Here is a 20,281-nt window from a genome sequence, read left to right as displayed (position 1 = left end):
CTTGCACACATATTCACAAAGACTCCTGCATACACGGCTACTATTATTTAAAGATCATTGCATATTGGCATTAAGCTCACAAACACAGCTAGCTGACCCTGTACCCTGTATGCTACAAAATTGTTCCTAGACACAATATGACACAGTTGCACAACCACAGACTCCCAGAGACCAACTCTTGAACAGTCCTCAGTTGTGTGGACGTGCTCATGCACATACGCACAATGCACACACACCCTTGCGTCAACCTTTCCTGTGGTCACGTACTCACCCTTCAACACACCCTCCCATAGCAGGGCAAAGAATACCACAGGCAGGAATCTGAGAAGGAAGGGCCTGAAATGGACAAGTCTGGGAAGCTGGGACCCTACCGTTCAGCACAGTTGTCCTGGCAACGGAAGATGGTCATCTTTTTGTAGTCAAAAAAGGACACTCCTCGAAGGGCCCGACTCTGGGTGTCATCCAGGTAGCAGCCGATGTACTTGGCTTTGGGGAAAGGAAAACGTCAGAGGTGGCTGGGGACAAAGCTGCAAGGGTTACAGGAGGAAGCCTCACCAATGTGTCTCTGGTTATGTGACCTTGTTGACCTTTTAATGTCAAGTCCTTCCTTTGGGCAGAAATGAAAGAGTGAAAGTCATTTGTCTTGGCAGAACCTGGTCTAATCAGGGCAGTGGAGACCAACAGAGAGAAGGGAAGCCTTCTGTGGGCTGCAGCCAAGCCCTTGAGGTCACCTGGTGACAGCTGGGCATCCAGGAACCCAAGCCAAGGCCACTCCCTAAGCACCAAACAGAGCTTCCTATTTCTTGCATTAAGACAGCTCTAAAAGGCTTAACATTGACAACATGTTACTATCTCTACAAGCTGCCTTAAGACATTTATTTTTCCTTGGAAAGTGCCCTGGACTTAGCTATCTCAAGGTCTAGGTCCTCATTTCACTTTGTTTACTTCCTAGCATGGGCCTAGAAAGTTTAAGCCAGTTAACCTTTCAGAGACCTAGTTTTATTTGAATCAGGAACAAAAATAACAATCCAGTGAGGTTAAAATAGAATGATTTATGTAAAAGTTTCTACCATAGTGTCTTGCATATGATAGGCATCAAATTAAGATGAGTAGAATAAGAAACTGGCCATTCACAGTGCTGTGTAAAGTACTTTACAGTTTGCCTCTATTGTGGGTCAAGGTGAATGCTTCCATTGAAAGGAAAATTTTAAATAATGTGAAATAGCCATCCAATTATAAATCATACACTTACTTTTCTTAAAGTAGTAAACATTTTTCTTGTACTTTATGGTAAATAGTAACAGCCATACATGAAAATAGCACTTCACAGTTTATAATGTCTTTTCCCATATGTTTTTTAAATTGTTATTATTATTACTTGGACATTCACTTTGGTAAGTGTTTTACATACATTGTCTCCTTGCATCCTTACAGTGATCCTATGAGAATATTATTACCATTGTATACAGAAGAGAAAAGGGCCCGGAGAAGTCACTTGCTCAAAGTAACACAGTTCATATGTGTGGATTCAGAATTGAAGCCAAGCAATCTGGTTTCAGAGCCTGTGCTCTGAACTTCTTGCTTTTTGTGTTGGGAGATCTTTGTAATGCCCCCATGTGAAGTGGAGAATATTGACATTGTCATGCTCTTATCTTAGATGATTTAACAGCGGCCCAGAAAGGTGAAGTGGCCTCCCTAAGACCCATAGCTAATTGTTCACAGAATAAATGTTTAAATCCAGGTCTATGAGACCCCCAAATCAGTAACTGGAGGTCAGACCGAGGATCCAGCCAGCACTTGGAATTAAATGTCCCTTATAGGGAATGATTGAAGAAAATACTAAATGCCACTTAATCACTTCCTTGGCTAGGCAGCTGTCTAGTTTAAACTGTGAGCTTTTTTCCCCGCTTCCTTGTGGGGAGAGCAGGATCTAGCAGAGAATGCAGGCTCATTACTGAGCAATCACTCCCCTGGACACAGCTCTGCTAAGTGCACTATTTTTTCAGCCCCGCTGGAGATGTGTCTTGACCTGGTCACCTTGAATTTTCTTCATAAGACAGAGGTGATTTGCTCGACTAAGAACAGTCCATCTTTAAAAGAAGCATCATCTCCCTGGAGCAGGCACACCAGACAGTGACAGCCCTGGAGAAGCCCGGGTCTTGTCTCTGTGTTTGTTCAACAGCGCGTGCCCCTCCCACCACAGATGGAGTCACAGCCCTTGACTTGGGGCACGAATGCTGTTCACACCTGAGCTGGGAGAGAGCACTTTGTGGCCACGTGGGCAAGGGCTGCACACTAACTTCAGTTCAGCTATTCCCTAGAGGACTGAGTGTCTAAAGATGCACTGTAGGATAGGCAGGAGGGAAAAATAGAGGGAGCTGGAGGGAGAAAGAGAAGGAAGGAAAGGAAGGAAGGAGGGATGATGGAGTAGGGAGGGAGAGAGAGGGAAGGGAAGAGAAGGGGTAAAGTTTGGTTTATTTTGGTGGCCTGAAGTTTTTGTCAGCAGATCAACAGATTGTGTGTGTGTGTGTGTGTGTGTGTGTGTGCGCATGTGTGTGTGTGTGTGAGAGAGAGAGAGAGACAAAGACAGAAACAGAGGAGACAAAACTATCATGTATTGAACACCTACTACACGCTATCTACTTTACTGTGGGCCATGTCTCATTTTTTAAAAATTCAATCTTCACAAACTTCTTAGGAACCCATTTTAGAGATGAGGCAACTGATCATAGTGACTCTTCTATCTGTTTACCTTAGAAGCAAATCTTAGTTTGGGCATATGGTGTATGTTCTGACTGGTAACTGCTCATGTTACTTCTGCTTTTCCTCTTTTCAAAATGCAATGGGAACCTATGTCATCTGCCCAAGTTCCTACAGCTTGTAGCATCTGACTTCAAATTAAAGCCCAGGTCTGTCCTCCAACCATCTTACACTTGAGGAAGTTTCATTTCTCTTTGGCCACCCCAAGACCTGAAGGGGAGGAATGCTCATGGTGCAGAAATGCTGGGCTTGAAGTTGGATGTGATAGGACTTTGGGTGACTTCACCTTAGGGTAAGGATAGGCACATTTGGCTACCTATGGAACAGTGGATCATGTTAGATAAGATTTTTATAAGCAAATTAATGGGAGTAAAGATGTATGTGGGCATGTCCATTGCATGTCCATCATGGAGTGAAGGGGTGGACTGTAGTGGACTGCTTGTGCCTTCAAAGCATCTGCTCTAGATAGGTTTTTCCATCAGCAGACCTTACTTTCCCTGACCACAGGAGACATGATGACCTTGGCAAGGTCAATCATATTGTCCATCCCAGCAGCCAGTGACTGCTTCAAGGAAGGACACATGACCCATTTGTTGCATTCTGATAGAGTAAAGCTGGGAGGAAGAAATCTGCCTCTCCCAGGTGCTATAACCCCAGAGCTACCACCAGTCCAGTCCCTGGCACCAAGGCCAATCTGTGTAGGAGAACAAACAAGCCAAGGCATAGAAGAACAGAGATGAGAGTGACAGGAAGAAGACCACCAATTATTCATTTAAAAAATCCAGTCCAGCAGAGCCACTGCTGTAGTTTGATGACATGACACAATGCATTTTCTTCTTTAGCTTAAGCTGGTTGAAGGTGGATTTTTGTCCCTTAGCACCGGGGTAGGGGGAGCACTAACTACTACACTGATACTCAAGCTTAGCAACTTGCCCGAGTCCACCCCACAGTGAGGGTCTCAGACCAAATCCATGTCCAGGTCTGTCTATTCAAAGTTGCCCCTTCCTATATGCCACACTGAGTCCAGGATTGGGAGGAGATGTCTTGGGAGGAGGTGTCTCCCCAGAGAGACCTGCCCAGGAGGAGGATGGAGCTGGGAAGTGGGGTGGTTCCTTGGGAGAAGATCTGGGATTTTTACCATAGGTCCATCTTCCCCAAAGCCTGGGCTTTTAGTTATTTGTTTTTAAGCTTTATTTTAAGTGCAGGCATGTGCAGGTTTGTTATATAGGTAAACTCGTGTCACGAGGTTTGTTGTACAAATTATTTTGTCACCCAGGTATTAAGCGTAGTACCGAATAGCTATATTTTCACCTCTTCTCCCTCCTACCACCCTGTACCTTCAAGTAGTTCCCAGTGTCTGTTGTTCCCCTCTTTGTGTCCATGTGTTCTCATCACTCAGCTCCCACTTATAAGTGAGAACATGCAGTATTTGGTTTTCTGTTCCTGCGTTAGTTTGCTAAGAATAATGGCCTTCAGATCCATCCATGTTCCTGCAAGAAACATGATCTTATTCTTTTTTATAAGCCTGGGCTTTTAAATGGTGCTCAATCCCCTTCCTCACCCTCCCACCAGACCAGGCATCAGGCTGAGATGTCCCACAGAACAGGTGCTCAAAGACTTGTTGAATGAACAAACGACCCTCTGTTTCCTTATCTGTCAACAGGAGGGAGAGGAAGATACATGGTCCTTTATTAATGCTTTTGGAAAACACAGGCATGTTATGCATCATGGCCTGATTAATGGGCTGAGCTCCATGGATCAGGATATCAATATTGAGTCAGTTTCCTTCCTGTCTTGGGAAAGATCTGGTGACCCCTTCCCCACGGACCTTTGGTGTAGGCTGCGACCAATACAACCATGGTCCCTGTCCTCGGAGTTGTATCACCCTGCTGAGCTCATTAGCATGGTTACTGCCAGCCCGCTAAAATCCTCTTCAGCCATTCCTCAGGGCTCCACCTTCAAATCCTGCTGTGGTAGCAGAATCTCTCGGAGACAGGAGGTCAGATATGTAAAACAGGGACAAAATCACAGGCCACTTGAGGGTGGATTAATGGCCAAGTTCACACAATCTATCAGCTCGTCTCCACAGCGGTCTGAAGACTGCTGAAATGGCAAAGTCGCCCCGGCTGGGCTATTTATCTCCAGTACAGAAACCAGCATCTGAAAAGAACCCTCCTGGTGGCAGTTTTTTTTCCTCCTTTACTTTTTTCTTTTGCTACAATTAATCTTTTCATGAAATTTTGCTCTCTTCAATGAAGGTGATTTGTTAAAAGGGTAGCTAAACATGAACTAATTTGTATGCCTCTGATTTATAGTTTGTGAACAGATTCACGAATAGGAGGCCTCATGCTGTACTGGAGTCAACCAGATCTAACCAGATCTGGGTTCAAATCCCACACATGATGCTGCAATAGCCTCAAATATTACTCAAACTCTTGGAGGTGCAGTTCTCCACCTGAAAAGTGGGAGCAAAAATTCAACTAGGGTTGTTAGGCTGAATTGTGTGCCCTGTCCCGCCCCCCCAACCCCAACAAAATGACATGTTGAAGTCTTGACTTCCAATTCCCTAGAATGTGGCCTTATTTGGAAATAGGGTCATTGCAGATGGAATTTTGTTATGAGGCTAAACTGGAGTAGGTTGGGTCCCAATCCAATATGACTGGTGTCCTTATAACAAGACGGCTATATGAAGACACAGACGCAAAGGAGACGGTCATGTGAAAATGGAAGCGGAGATTGGAGGAATGTGGCTGCAGCAGAGATTGGAGGAATGTGGCTGCAAGCAAGGGGTTGCTGAGGATGGCCAGGAACACTGGAAACCAGGAGAAAGGCATGGAACAGAGTCTCCCTTTGAGCTTTCGAGAGTGCATGGCTCTGTCAACAACCTGACTTCAGATTTCTGGCCTCTAGAACTGTGAGAGAATAGATATCTGTTGTTCAAGCCACCCAGTGTGTGACACTTTGTTATAGTAGCCCGAGAAAGCTAATACAAAGATATTGTTAAGAGTGACCTAAGTAACATTAATTTGATGCATTGAGCCTATCACAGGGTCTGGCACAGAAGGAAGACACAAGAAATACTTTTTCTCCTTCTGGGGATTCTCTGAAACACTGGAAGGTGGTCCCTCCAGAAGACCACCCAGTGCTGCCCAGGTTTCCTTGTACCGGCGATGGAATTTTCTGCTCATATCTAGGCTTCCCCAGGGCAGAAGGGGTGCATCACTCACTTTGGTCAAGGCACAAGGATCCTACATACTAAGCTCACCCATCTCCTTTCCCAGAAAGCCAGCTGTGATACCCCATGACTGAATGGGGTCCCTCCTTTGGGGTCCCCCAAAACTTTTCTAAATTTTCTTAGTATTGTCCATTATTTTTTCAAATTAGAAATAATTTTGGCTTATTGTAGAAGAAATTTTAATAAAATGAAAAGGTGTTATAATGGGGAAAAGCACAGCTTTTTCCTCTGAGGAATATTCACACACCTGTGCTTGAATCATTCCTGTATCTCCACCTCCCAGCAAAGATCTGGGCATGTAGTAGGTGTTTGATAAATATAGAATGAATGAATGAATGAATGAATGAATGAATAAATGAATGAATGAATGGAGTTAGAGATCATATATTTAAGAAAGAGGTAGTATAAATCCAGTGGTTAAGAATAAGGGCTTTGGACTCTGATCAAATTGGGCCGGAGTCAGCTCTGCCTCTTGGCATCTGTGTGATGTTGGGCAAATAATTGAACCTCTCTGAGCCTGTTTCTTCATCTGCGAAATGGCACTCAATATTTTTACCTGATATGAAGCTGAAAGGAGAATATGGACAAGCAGTCCATGACACAGAGCACCTCAGTAACCTGCAGCCATTGCATCTCCAGCTGGAGGAGATGGGAAGTGGGTGCTCCTGCTATCCTTCCAAAAAAATGCAGACTAAATCTTCCCATGGCCACCTGCACACCCAGCCCAAGCCTCTCTGTAATTTCATGGAAATAGAAGCAGCACAGCCTTTGAAGTCAAAGTGGGTTTAGCTCCTGGCTCTGCCCCAGATTAGCTGTGTGACTTTAGGAAATTCACATTACCTCTATTGTCCCGTTTTCTCCTGCAAAATTACTGTATAAATAATAATAGCTGGCATGTATTAAGGTGGTATGCCAGCTTATTATAATAATAGTAGCTGGCATGTACTTTCTGTACACTGAGAAGTGACGTGATGTAGTGCTTAAGGTTCAGGTGTAAGACTCACAACACCTGGGTTTACATACTGGTTTACTCCCTCCCCCAGATGGGTAATCTTGGGCAAGTTACTTAACTTCTCTGTGCCTGACTTTCCCTCCTGTAAGATGGAGCTAATAATAGTGTCTATCTTCCTTCATTACTGTGAAGATTATGTGATGTAATAGATGTAAATGCTTTGAACAGCACCTGGCACTTAGAGAGCACACGCCGAATTGACCTTATGTAATCATCACAACGCCATCTGATGTTAAGTACTTTTTATCCCAAAGAGGAAATGGCATGTCAGAAAGGTGAAGCGACCTGCCCAAGGCTGCACAGCCAGCAAGTTGCAGAACTGGGATTTGAACCCTGATTTGACTGCTCAAAGAACAGGCCCTCACATGGCCATGTGAACCTAGAGAGGCCTAGGTAAATGACTGGCACATGGTAGGTGTCAGTTACACCAAATAACTCAGACTCCTGCCCAGCCTCAGCTCAGCCTGGGTGCAGCTCCTCCCCTCCCACTCCTGGGCCATGATGGGCTCTGAATCCTCTACAGCTTGAGTCCTGCATCACTGCATCAACAGAGCCCTCGCCAGCCTTGGAGAAAATAAAATGAGTTTAGCGTCAGGCCGGAGAAGCGTCTCATTTTTATTAGCGTTAATCTAATATGTTGTCTTTCCTCGCTGAACTCTGAATAAGTTAATCAAGGACAGGCTGGATTTGTGTTTTCTTAATAACACTGCCTGATTCCAAAGGCTGTCTGCTGAGAGCCCTGGCCTTGGGGCTATGTTCTTATTTTCTCTTCCTTCTCTCTGCACTTTATAAAATATATAAGATTGCTGGGTAAGGCATGGTGGGGGTGCAGTTGGCATGGTATAGAAGAATGCTCACAAGCTTTGGAATTAAACAGACCTTGTGTTAAACCTTGGTTCCTCCACTATTGATCTGTGTAAACTAGGGTAAGTGATTTCTTTCTGGACCTCAGTTTTGCCATCTGTGAAATGGAATAATAATCCCTAACTTACTGAGTTGTAGTAATTAAATGAGTCAATGAAACACATAACATGGTCTAGCCTGTAGTGATCATTCACTAGATATCAGCTAATATTACTACAAATAACAAGGACAGCAACTATTAAGTGACCTATTATTATGAGCCAGAGGATATTATAAGCATGTTACATATATCATTTCATTCAAATAATGCATGAAAAGCAAATAGACAAGTGGTTGGTGTGAAGTAGGTACTCAAGAAATGGTCCTTATTATTAGCATTGATGGCAGTATTTCATTCTCACAACAAATGAGAGACGTTGTCATTTCTGTATCATCTACACCATAAGGAATTCATATTCTATCAGGGGACATGGACAAACATACACAATTGCCATTCATATAAGGGCCATGCCAGGGAGCATAGAGGAGGAGCATTTGATCAAAACTGTAAGGGGATCAGGGAAAATTTCTTGAAGATTAGCAAAGATGAGACTTGGAGGAAGAGTAGAGCTAATGCTGTAGAGGTACTCCAGGCAGAGGGATAGTCATTCATTCGTTTATTCATCCAGTCATTCACCCATTCAACAAATAGGTGTTCAGCAACAGCACTTAGCCAGGTGATGTCCCGGGTGCTGATAGAACACAGACAGGCAGGACAGGCAATAGCCCTGCCCTCCTGGAGCTGACAGTCCAGTAGAAAAGGCTGATCTTAAACAAAGAGGCAAACACATAAATGAGATGCTTTCAGATGGTGATAAGTGTTATGATGAAAATAGAGTCGGGGAATGTGGTTGTGACTGGGTAGGAGGTGGGGTTATTTGAGTTAGGATGCTCTGGGATGGTCTCTATGGGAAGTCGAGGTTTGATTAAAGACTTGAAGGAAAGGAAGAAGGGAGCTATGCAAACATCTGGGGAGGTGGCATCCCAGATACAAGGCACTGCATATACAGAGATCTTAGGTTAGAAACAGGCTTGGTGTGTTCAGTGAACTGCAAGGACAGTGGGGCAGAGCATGGTGAGGGGAGTGGGGTTATAAGATGAGGTTGCAGAGTTGGACTGTGGGAGGCGTCTGGAATTTGTCCTAAGCATTATGGGGAGCATATCTCAAGGTGTTGGCTGGCGAGGACTTTGGGGCTTTCAAAGGCCAGAATGGAGTTTGGAGTGGCTGGGGTGCAGCACTTCACACCTCACCTATACCTATAAGATGATCCCCCGGGAGATCCCAGGAGCACTTCCTGAGCACCTCTAAGCATCTACTCAGTGCTAGGCCTTCATGACCCTTGTCTCACTGAACTCTCAGGAGCATCCAGTAAAATCCCCATTTTACAGATTTCAAAACTGAGGCCAGAGAAGGTAAAACCATTTGCCTGGGCCACATGGCTGGTGGGGGTGGAGCTGGAATATGAATCCACATCCCCTGATCCATTCTACCACCTCCAACATCTCCTTTGCCTACCTGTGAGCATTGGTTCTTGAAGAGGCAGAAGTCTAGGAAATTCCTGAGGGTAGAAAGATAGAGTCTTCTAGATGGTTCCCAGGCCAGGTGGGGGACAGGACTGGGGCAGGAGAATGTGTTCCAAGATGAATTCCCTCCATTAATCCTGCATCCTTCCATGGTAGGAGAAGGGTTTTTTTATGAGTTGAATCACAGTAGAACACAAAGGCTAATGAGGTTTTCCATCTGCCTTGATTGGTGGTTTATTCTCCCAAACCATCTGGCCCAGATTTCTGAAATGTCCATTTGTGTTAATCTTATTAATTGTAGGGGTTGTGGGTTCCTCCCTAGCATGCTGGTTGGATGGGTAGATGCCAGTGGACTCTAGGAGATAGCCTTAGAGAACTGAGCGTTCAGGCCAGATGAATCAGATTTAAACTCTGTTCCTGCTGCTGACCAGCTGCGCAGCTTTGAGCAAGTGTCTTCCCTTCTTCAAGCCTCAGTTTCCACATCTGTTAACTGGGCACAGGATCATAAGGGCCTTGTTTAAGCCCATGAAGTGTAGTGAAAATCAAATAAGGTAATGCGCTCATGAAGAAAAGCCTTTTTAGATTATAAATGGCCGAGAAAATGCAATGAAATCTATCCAGGGCAATGATTTCCCCTGAGATCCATCACCAAGGGACCCAGCAAGATGGACTGAGAGAGAGTCTGGTGGAGCAGAAGCTCTGCCACTTAGCTGTGTAATCTCGTGCTCTTGGTACCTCACTTTCCTCATCTTTAAAATGGGAATAAATAAAATCTATCACCTATAGTTGTGGTGATGTTTCTATATATGTCAAGTGCTTGGAAACAGTACTTGGTGCCTAGTAAGTACCCAATAAATGCTGACTGTTTTTATTTTCATGTATATTTAACAAGGACTATGAAAGGCTGCAGGGGAGAGTCAGACTTTGACCTCTGATAGATGTGGAGTTCAAATCCAAACTTGCCTGTTGACAAGCTGTGTGACCTTGGGCAAGCTGCTTCATCTCTCTGAGCTTCAATTTTCTCCTCTGTGCAATGGGGATGATAATGGCAGGCACTATCTATTTATAGCTACAACTTTATGACAGCTGGTTCCTATTAAACACTGAAAACTGACAGCTGTTATTATATTGTTAGTATCTCCTCCCTTCTCCCCAGCCCCTCAGTGTCCAGATGTTCCTTGATCTTACCTCGCTCTTCCTCCTTCTCCCGGACAACCCTCCCCTTGAGGGCTCGGCTCCAGGCTCCACCGTAGTCGCCAAGCTTGGCTCTCTCGTTCCCATCCTTGCCCTTGAACCAGGGTCCGTACCTGCGAGCGATGCTCGAAGCTTCACCTGTGTCCCGGAAACCTCTGCCCAGATGCATGTCGCCCAAGAAGGGCAGCTCAGCACCCTCAGCTGGACCTCCTGCAGCGACGGGGTTTGCCTGGTTCCCCGAGACAGCGGGCTGGCCCACAAAGCCAGAGTGAAGGAAGACAAGGCTCCCGGCAGTCAGGTAGAGTGCCAGGAAGGTAAAGAAGCGCACAGGTTTCCGGCGGAAGTACCGCTGGAATTTGAACCAGAGCTTGGCCATAGCAGGATCATTCCGGACTGGCTCTCTGGGGCTTGGCTGGGGTGCTTGGGAGGGGATGGAAGGGGCTTGGTTTCCCAACTTTTCCTTAGGGATGGAACACTTGGGGGTCCTCAGTCTCACTCTTCCTGAAAAAGTGATCACCAAAGCCAGAAGGGAGGGCAAGTTCAAGGCTTGGCTGAGGCCATGAGAAAGGACTTACCAGCCCTCCCAAACTCAAGGTGAGCTTCTTTGGGCCAACAAAGGGGTTTTGAGTCTCAGAACACACATAAGTTGGTCCCATTCTCCTACATATTGTTCTTCACTTCAGAGTGTTCCGAAAGAACTGTGAGAATAGCAATTGGAGAAGGTTTCTGAGGGTTACCAGCAGCTGCAGTTCACTTCTTGCTCTTTCTCTGCTCCTCAGGCCAATGGATCTGGGTTATTTCACTGGGGGCCTTGTTTCTGGCCTCTTCCCCAGCTGAATACCAAGCTTGGCCTTTCTACCTCATGGGAACAGAAGCTGGTGGGCCTCCATCCAGTCAGGCATCAGGACTCAGGGATGCCTCCTGCAAAACAGCAGAGACACAGACATGAGAAGCCCCTTCACCAAAGCACAGAACCCACAGGGTTCTTGAGCATCCTACAGGGAAATGCAGAGGCCCGGAGAGGAGAGGAAACCACCAATGGCACGAAATGGCTTAAGAGCAGTGCTGGATAAAGAGCATCCCTGAGTCTTCTAGAACACTGCCTTTTTCTTGACACCAAACTGGGAATTGGGGGCCTGGATCCTAGTAGGCCCTAGTTTGGGGACAAACTTTGTCTTGGACAAGCACAGGTTCTCATGGGCCAGTGGTTTGCTTTGCTCCATACTTCCTATATATTTGTCAAATATACACTGATCCAAGGATTACCTTAAGTCTGAAAAGCACTTTCAAGGTCCTTGCTGAACTACCTGCTGAACCTGGGCAATTCTGAACCAGACCAGATTCATTCATTTTTTTTCCCCAACAAACAGTGAGACCTACTTTGTGTGAGGCACTGTCCTAGGTGCTGGAAATTAAGCTGTGAACGGCGGAGGCAAAATCCCCTCTTTCATAGAGCTCACATTGTAGTGGGAGAAATAAAATCCATAGCCCCTCTCCTCTATCCAAGGAAGAAAAGGAAACAGAAGGAAAGCAGGGTTCTTTAGCAGCATATTTGTCCATTCAGTGTTTATTGAGTGTCTACCATGTGCTCAGCTTTGTGCCCAGCCATCTACACTTGTTGTCTCTTTATTGCTCCCAACATTCCTGTGTGAGTTAACTATTTCCCTGCTTTACAGATGAGGAAATGGAGGTCACACAGCCGGTGAGTGATGGAGCTGGGATCTGAACCCAGGACAGTCCAAATTGCAAATCACAGCTCTTAACCAGTGCCTCTTTGATTCTGCCTCTTTCCCACATAGTCTGGACATCACTTGAGAATTCAGAGACAGCCCCCAGACAGTAGCCCATCCTTACAGCCTCCCAGTTACCAGCATGGCTCACCCTTTGTCAGGGTCTCCCAGGTGTGGGTCTGAGAAACAACTGATTCAAAATCACCTGAGAGCCTGGTGAATATAGATTCCTAACCTTTCCAACCAGAATGTCTGGTTGAAGGGGAAACCCACAGCTGTAACCAGGCGCTCTCAGATAATGGTAATGAGCACAGAGAGTTGAGAACCACAGCTTTATGAGTAAATGTTCAGGATCATCAGTCAAGAGGAAAAATAGAATGTAAATTAGAAAACAGAAAACCCCATTTAGGCAATGCTTTTTCATATTACCACCAGCAGGGGGCCCCATGACCATCTTAGCCAACGCCTGAGATTCCATAGTCAGTCAATGGAAGATATAAATTGTAACATACTCTCCTAATCCAGACAGTAGTGTGGACGTTTAACTGTGGTTTAAGGTAGAGTCCGCCATCCTATTTATTCAAGAACTAAGTACTGAGCACATACTATGCACCAGTCACCCTCGTAGGCACTTGGAATAAATAAGTGAACAAAACAGACAAAAATCCATGCCTTTGTAAAGTCAAACTATCCGTCCATCTATCCATCCGTCTGTCATCCAGCAGTCCACCTACCCATCCAGTCATTAAGCCAACCATCTCTCCATCCACCCATCCATCCATCCATCCAACCATTAATCTGTCTGTCATCCAGCATCCAGCCACCCATCCATTCATTAACCCATCCATCCATCCATCCATCCATTCATCCATCCATCCATCCATCCATCCATCCATCCATCCATCCATCCATTTGCCTTCCAGCAGTTCACCTACCCATCTATTCATTGAGCCATCCATCCACCTACCATTAATCTGTTCATTAATCTGTCCAACTATACATCCATTCATCTATCCATCTGAACTATAGCAGCCCATCCATCCATCCAACTCTCCACCCGTCAGGTCATCCACTCATTCTTCCATTTATTTAAAAACATATGCTGATTGCCTACTATGTGTGTGTTTGAGATGCAGGAGTAAATAATTCACGGTCCCTGCTTTCAGAGAATTCAGAGTCAACTGAGGGAGAAAGCAATGTAAACAATCACTGTGCTGGACAGACTGATAAATCCCATAGTAGATGTGTGTACAAGATACAGCAATCAATATTATAGTTAATGTTTATTGAACAGTTAATACATGCCAGACATTCTTCTACACTTATACATACTCTCATTTAAACAATTCTATGAGGGAGACCTGTATCTATTTTCACACAAGAGGGGAATGAGTATCAGAGAGATTAGGTAACTTGTTCAGGGTCACAGAGCTAGTAAGTGGCAGCAGGATGGTAAACCCAATGCCACCTGATTTCAAAGACTATATTCCTAACCGTATGTCTATTCTGGTCTTGTAACTCTTTGAGGATCTCATGACAACTATAGATATATGCCCAGAAAAAAAAAAAAAAAGCCCTTGCACCTAAGCTCCCAGAATTTGGCTTAAAATATCAGGGTGGGGTTTGGACCCTGGGTTGAGAAGCCATGGAATGTGGCAGCCCAGGGAAGGGAGGGTCTGCAACTGCCTGGGGGGACCATAGAGGGCTTCCCCAGGGAGGAGTCTTTGAGCCAGCAGGTCTTGCAAAAGGAGTCAAAATTCTCTGGGTGAAGGAACAACAGAAGGTTAGCCCAGGGAAGAGGAACAGCCCACATAAGGGTGCATCACTGAGGGGGAAGAAACAAAGGAGCTTGGGGGACTGTGGGCTGGGAACACAGCCAAGCAGTGGGCAGGAGCCAGATCATGGGAAGCCTTGGATGCCAAGCTCAGGAGTTGGGACTGTGTCCTAAAAACGCGTATGAGAATCCATCGAGGTTTCATGGTCGTGCCAACACATGTGCCAGGTGTTTCTGCAGCTGGGCTGGGATGAGAAAAAGCCAGCAGTCCTTGTGGGATTGGCAAGGGGACACCAGCCCTTCCAGAGGCACTCAGGCAAGAACAGAGGTGGACTCCACAGGCAAACAGACCTGGGTTCAAATCCTGCCTCTTCCATTCCCCCAGGTGAGTGACTGGGGCAAGACATCCCTTCTAAGCAAGACTCAGTTTCCTCACCTGTAAAGTGGCCTAAAGGATCTTGACTTCTCCCCTAAAAAGTATGTTGCTGGAAGGACTGAATTAAACATTGTAGGAGGAATACCTGATGCATAGGAGATGCTCAAGATAAGCCCCACCCCCGCCCCCTCTAGGGCACATGTGAGACACTTGAAAGTCATTTGCCACCTCAGCACATTTGCTGTCGTGGAGACAGCAAAGTTTTCAGCTGTAGTGTTCCCTGTGGCTTTCTACCTCTCTGAGGATATTTCTGGGTCTAGTCCTTTTTCATTGTTCCCTCTTTGTTCTTTCATATTCCAACACATCTCTTCTCTAAGTGGGTGCCAAATGGGCTTTAAGAGGATAATGAGCTTGTTAGGGGCTGGCAGGGAACAGAAAGAGACTGAGGCATGGGTGATGTGGAAAATGAAGGAGATCTGCCAGAGGGATGTGGACCGTGTGGAGAGGGGCTGTGTCCACCCCCAACTTTCAGAGCTCCCTTTCCTCCTGGGGAGGGAAGTGCTGACCTGAGCCATCCCACAGCATCCTGCCAGTGCTAGGAGGAGGCGGGGGCTCACCCAGAGGAAGAACCCCCTGGAATCTGAGCCCCATGGAGGTGATAAGGCTATTTGGTACGTACGAGAGTCCCAAGAAACACTGGTAGAGAAAAATGAGTAAAAAGAGTCAGGTTTATCCCCCCAGGGCTTAAACCTACAACCATGGCTTCACACACGGGCCAAAACACTCAGGTGACAGCGACAGCCTTGGAGAACTGTAAATCCAGGGCTCTGTGGAGGCAGCATCTTGTGTTACTCAGCACTGGGTGGTTCTGGGGTTCAGGGGCTCCAGGATTCAGCTGAGCCAAAGCCCCATGTCCTCAAAGGTATCCCAGATTCTCCTGCCTCCCACATCCATCTGTCATTCTCTCTCTCCTGCCTCTCTCTCCGTCTCTGTCTTTCCAAGTCTCTCTCTAGTCTATCTGTCATTGTCTCTCTGCTACCCCTCTCCAGAGAGAAATTCTGCCTCAAAGGGAATGGGGAAATGAAACTAACTGCATTTGCTGAATACCTACTATAGGCTGGATACTGTGTTTGAAGGTTTTACAAATATGTTCTCCCATACTCCTCCCTCTGGGATAGCTGCAAGGCAAGGTGTAATGTTTCTTCCCAATCCACAGATAATGTGTCTACAATCCTGGGTGAGACAGGGGCTGTTGGCCTTCAGCAAGCCACTTCTCTCTGTCTCTATTTGTTCATAGCATGTTGAGGATCATAATTGTATTAATATCCCCTCCTGTCATTCACTTACAGGTGTGAGGTCCAGACAGGGGACTTCATCTCTCTGAGCTGCCATCTTCTCTCTATAAAGTTAAGTCAACCATAGAATGCCCCTCCCAGAGATGTGGGGAGGATTCGATGAGACAATCCACAGGGCTGGCTATCATGACTTCATCCCCCTTTATTTTACGTGACACCTCTCTAAGCCTCAGTTTCCCCATCTGTTAAATGTGGTGGACGACCTCTACTCTGCCTCCTTCCCAGGGCTGGCATGAGTTTCCACGGGGAGGAGGCTGAGAGGCCCCCTTTGTGGGAGTGGCAGCATTCGGTTACTGCAGTTCATGTTTCCAGCAGGAGCCTCAAAGTGTCTAAACAAAGCCTATTTTTAGCACCAGAATGAGGCTCTGGTGTTGAGCTGCCAACTTGAAGATGGGCGGGGAAGAGCTGCATGCAGGGGAAAGAAAAACAGAGGCATAGCCTGCCCTGTGGTTCCTTACCTTCTCTGGGAGTAAAAGTGTGCCTCCCTCTTCCAGGTTCTAGAGGCTAGGGTAGGTCAGAATGGAAGCCTGTGAGGCTGGGTAGGGGGCTGACTTCCTCTCCACAATCCCCAGCACCTGACTCGGAGGGGCAGAGGCAATTCGGAGGGACTGGGCAGGCCCAGAGACCAACTGACCCCCAGACCACCCAAGCTTCACCAAGAAATAGCTATCAAGAAATCAGGTTCATGAAGGTTTGATTTCTTAAGAGTTCTGGGTAGGAGACCCACCTGGGAAGTTTCCAAGAAACTGGGGAGCCCAGGTAAAATTTCAGTCTTGTTCTAATAATAAAAATATCAGAAGTCACTGGTGTTTGTTGAGCACTTACTATGTGCCAGTCATCTTATTCCCATTGTGCCTTTTAATCCCCACTATCATTCTTTGAGGTGGTCATTAACTTCTTTGAACATCAGTTTCTCCATCTACAGAGTGATGATGTAATATAATTTATCTCTTAGGGTTAGCATGAGAACTAAATAAGTCAATATATACAAATGTACCATATTTATATATATTAGGTGCAAATGCTACATCTTATAATAATTTCTGGAGAATACATGTGGTTTTGCCTGTTCAATTCCCCTTCATTCTGATACAAGGACTCCATTTTCCTTCATGGAATTCCACCCTCATTAATTCTCAGCTCATGGGGCTTGGATAGAATGGATTCCTCTTGCCAGTTGCTGCAGACATTCCCATACTTCCCTCCTGATGCATGTATATAAGAATTAATGTAGTGCATATATACCTAGGAGTGAAAGCACTAGTTTTTGTTTTTGTATGAGCATCTTATGATTATCCTAAAAGATGCCAGTTTTTTTCCAAGGTTGCTGTAGTCACAACTTCCCCAGTACAGTTTGAGCATTCCTGCTGCTCCAAATCCACACCAACACTTAATGTTGTCAGTCCTTTTCTTTTTGGTCAGTTTGGTAGATCTGTAACAGATGCTGTATGTGCCCCACCCACAGAGTTAAATTCTGAATGTTCATCTGGTTGTCTGAGGGGTTTGTCCAGCACCTTGAATGGTTTTTGTGCTTGTGTGGTTGGCAGGCAAGACATGCTAGAATATTAACATTTGGAAGCAACTGCAAAAAATGACTGATGGGAGTTGGTGTATAAATGCCCCAGCTCCCTTGCTCCTCAGGTGGAATAACTCTGAAGTGTGTATTTCTCCAGTGGGACTTAGCCTCAACCACCCTCTGTAATAGATGACTCAATAATACACCCTTTATTGATTTCTTCCCTTCCCTGTCTCACTTCCCTGCTCAGGGAAGGACAGGAGTAAGTGTGCTCTTTATTTCCTAAATGAACTACTTATCAGTGGTATTTATTTCTTGGAATAGTTGATTCCTTAGAATAGGAATCAATATGGTTGATTCATATCATATCAGTGGTTTTTCAACCTTTTCCTTATCATTAGACATGTAAAATATTTCCAGTCTTCCCTCTTTTATAAATAAGTAATGCTATGATAAACATCCTGTATGTAAATCTTTATACAGATCCCCGGAAAGTAATATAGGACCTTTCAACAATGATGAGACATCAGCATATTATACCCACTTTACAGATGAGAAAGCTAAGGTTCACAGAGATTAAGTAACTTGCCCAGGCACACAAAAAGTGGAGCAGGAATTCAAGTGCAAAACTGAGCCTCAGTGTCATGATGCCATGGCGGACACTATGCAGACCAGCAAGGCAGCTATTCCCTGTCTTAACCACTAATCCCTCAGTTGAATCCAAGCCTTGATGAAAGGAACCTTTCTGAGCCTGAAGATATGGATGGCCATGCCTCAAACACTTCTCCAGGTAGATAACCCCCAATTCCTTTAATCAAAGTTCTTTCTCACCCTTCTTGGTAGTGGACCAGCCATTTGGCAAGTTAAAGACTTAATGAAACAGCCTGAGAAGAAATGCCATTATAAATGCCAAATCCTATCACTCATTGTCTTAGGAATCCAGGATTTTACTAACCCAACTAACCCTAGGGAAGGCTTTTGCACCCCATACAGTGGGTGGATCCTCTCTGGGACACACCCTTTCATTCATTGGTGTGCTGTAGTTTAATGATTCCATCGTGCTCATGATGGACATATTGTGGTTCTGCAGATCTTCAATGCAACAATTCTGCAGAATCTTTGACACAACAATCCCACTTTTTTGACCAGGAAACATGTACACACCAGGAATGCTTCACCAGGTTCCTAGGCACACCCGTATGTTGCCCCCTACACTTGCTCACCCCACCTCCAGAAAGAATCCCCTGGGTCCCCACACTTCCCTCTGTTCCCAGGAAGGAAACTCACTCAGCACTACCCTGTGCTCACAGCCTGCCAACCATGTCCATTTTCATTTATCTTCCCCAAAACTCAAGAAAATAAATGAGAAGGCAAAGTGCCATTAGCTTAATGGCCTTTAACACCCAGCCATCTGCCATGATGTAATTAAATAAAAAAATCAGAGGGAGCATATGGTGTCCATTATAAATAAATATTAAAATTTTGTTTCTCTGGGTAATGACTCTAGTGCCTCTTGCTCCATGGGCAATCTTTACAGCCATCTTCGCTTGTTGCAGGGAGTCAGGCTGGGCCACTGTGGACAGGAATGGCCACGGAGAGGAAACGTGGAAAGGGGTCAGGGCCAGAGTCACACACTCCTGCATCTGAACCTGCCTCAGGGCTGTGGTGGCTGTGTGATCTTCAGCAAGGGGCCTCTCTGTGACTCAGTTTTCTCACCTTCAAAATAGGGCCAATCCACCCTGCCTCATTGGAAAGGTAGGAGGGTTAAATGAGCTACTGTTTTAAAAATATATAGCACCCTAATAATAATGTGGGCTAGTATTTATTGAGCACCAACTATGTGACAGACACTGTCTAGAGAGTAACTTGTAATCCTTACAACAACCCTATAAGAAAGGTTCCACTTGTTAGCCCCATTTTACAGATTAGGACATCAGAGAAGTTAAGTCATCTGTGCAGCGTCACACAGCTAGCAAGTGGTGGAACAAGCTTCGAGCCCAGGGAGTCTGGCTCTGGGGCCTGCACTCTTAACCGTATGCTAAACCTGTCATGACAGTTTCTTAATAGGTAGTCATTCTCTGCCACAACTTTGGCCAACTAAACAAAGCATTTACCTCTTCTCATGACAATACCCTTTGCCCAGACTTCAGAAAAAGATAAAGGTTCAATGAGTTGGTGCAATGATTGGTGACTACCTAAGGTAGGTGTGGAGGACACATTTTGAGGAATCTGTGTAGTGTGTGACACCCACCCCTTGCTTACAGAGGCAGACCCCAGGGGCTGTGTTTGCAGCATATTACCCTTCCCACTGGCATTGCTGGTGGATAATAGGTAGGCTCAGATCTAAAACTGGTCAATCCATTCTTGGCCCCAGAAATATGGAGTTGGGATTTGAGACATTCACATCTTTGCCGATCACTTAGACTACGGACCTGTAGCCTCAGGAGCTGTCACCAGATGCCCAAAGAAAGAGCAAAAGTTAAGTCTGCAAAGAGAAGAAGGAGAAGAAAGTAGCTGAGCAGAGAAGAGACACTGAACCGAGACAAAGAAGAGACAAAGGACCCGAGAAAGACTTGGGTCCTTGATCTCGTAGAACCAAGCCTTCCAGGGTTATAGACAGCACTGAATGAGAAAACTTTTCATTTGTCTCTTCTTACCATAGTGCTAGGTACACCAAAAGGGCTCAATAAGCTACAGTTAGTCTTCAAAGGGCAACTCATAAAACAAAACATACTCTTACCATACGATCCAGCAATCATGCTCATGGGAATTTACCCAAAGGAGTATGTACATCCAGACAGTGGAGTATTATTCAGGGCTAAAAGACATGGAGGAAACTTAAATGCATATTATCAAGTGAAAGAAGCCAATCTGAAAAAGCTACACACTGTACAATTCCAAT

The 20,281-nt window shown here is 45.4% G+C and overlaps 1 protein-coding gene across 3 annotated transcripts in view; it reads right to left on the bottom strand.

Annotated features, from left to right (window-relative positions):
- The window catches only part of WSCD2 (WSC domain containing 2), a 123,447-nt gene that overhangs the window by 45,947 nt on the left and 57,219 nt on the right, over window positions 1-20,281 (bottom strand). For 2 of the 3 annotated variants that reach the window (XM_054527601.2, XM_024256816.3), the window contains 2 exons: window positions 10,623-11,549; window positions 372-486 (listed from right to left, as the gene is read on the bottom strand). In XM_054527601.2, the coding sequence (XP_054383576.1) occupies window positions 372-486; window positions 10,623-11,004 (497 nt within the window). In that variant the 5' untranslated portion in view covers window positions 11,005-11,549. The remainder of the gene's footprint in view (window positions 1-371; window positions 487-10,622; window positions 11,550-20,281) is intronic. The other variant, XM_054527603.2, reaches the window with a different exon arrangement.

This window comes from Pongo abelii, chromosome 10 (assembly GCF_028885655.2).
Source record: "Pongo abelii isolate AG06213 chromosome 10, NHGRI_mPonAbe1-v2.0_pri, whole genome shotgun sequence".
In the NCBI taxonomy this organism is placed as follows: Eukaryota; Metazoa; Chordata; class Mammalia; order Primates; family Hominidae; genus Pongo; species Pongo abelii.
Note: the sequence above shows the minus strand (reverse complement) of the source record. Positions and strands in the feature narration are given on the sequence as shown.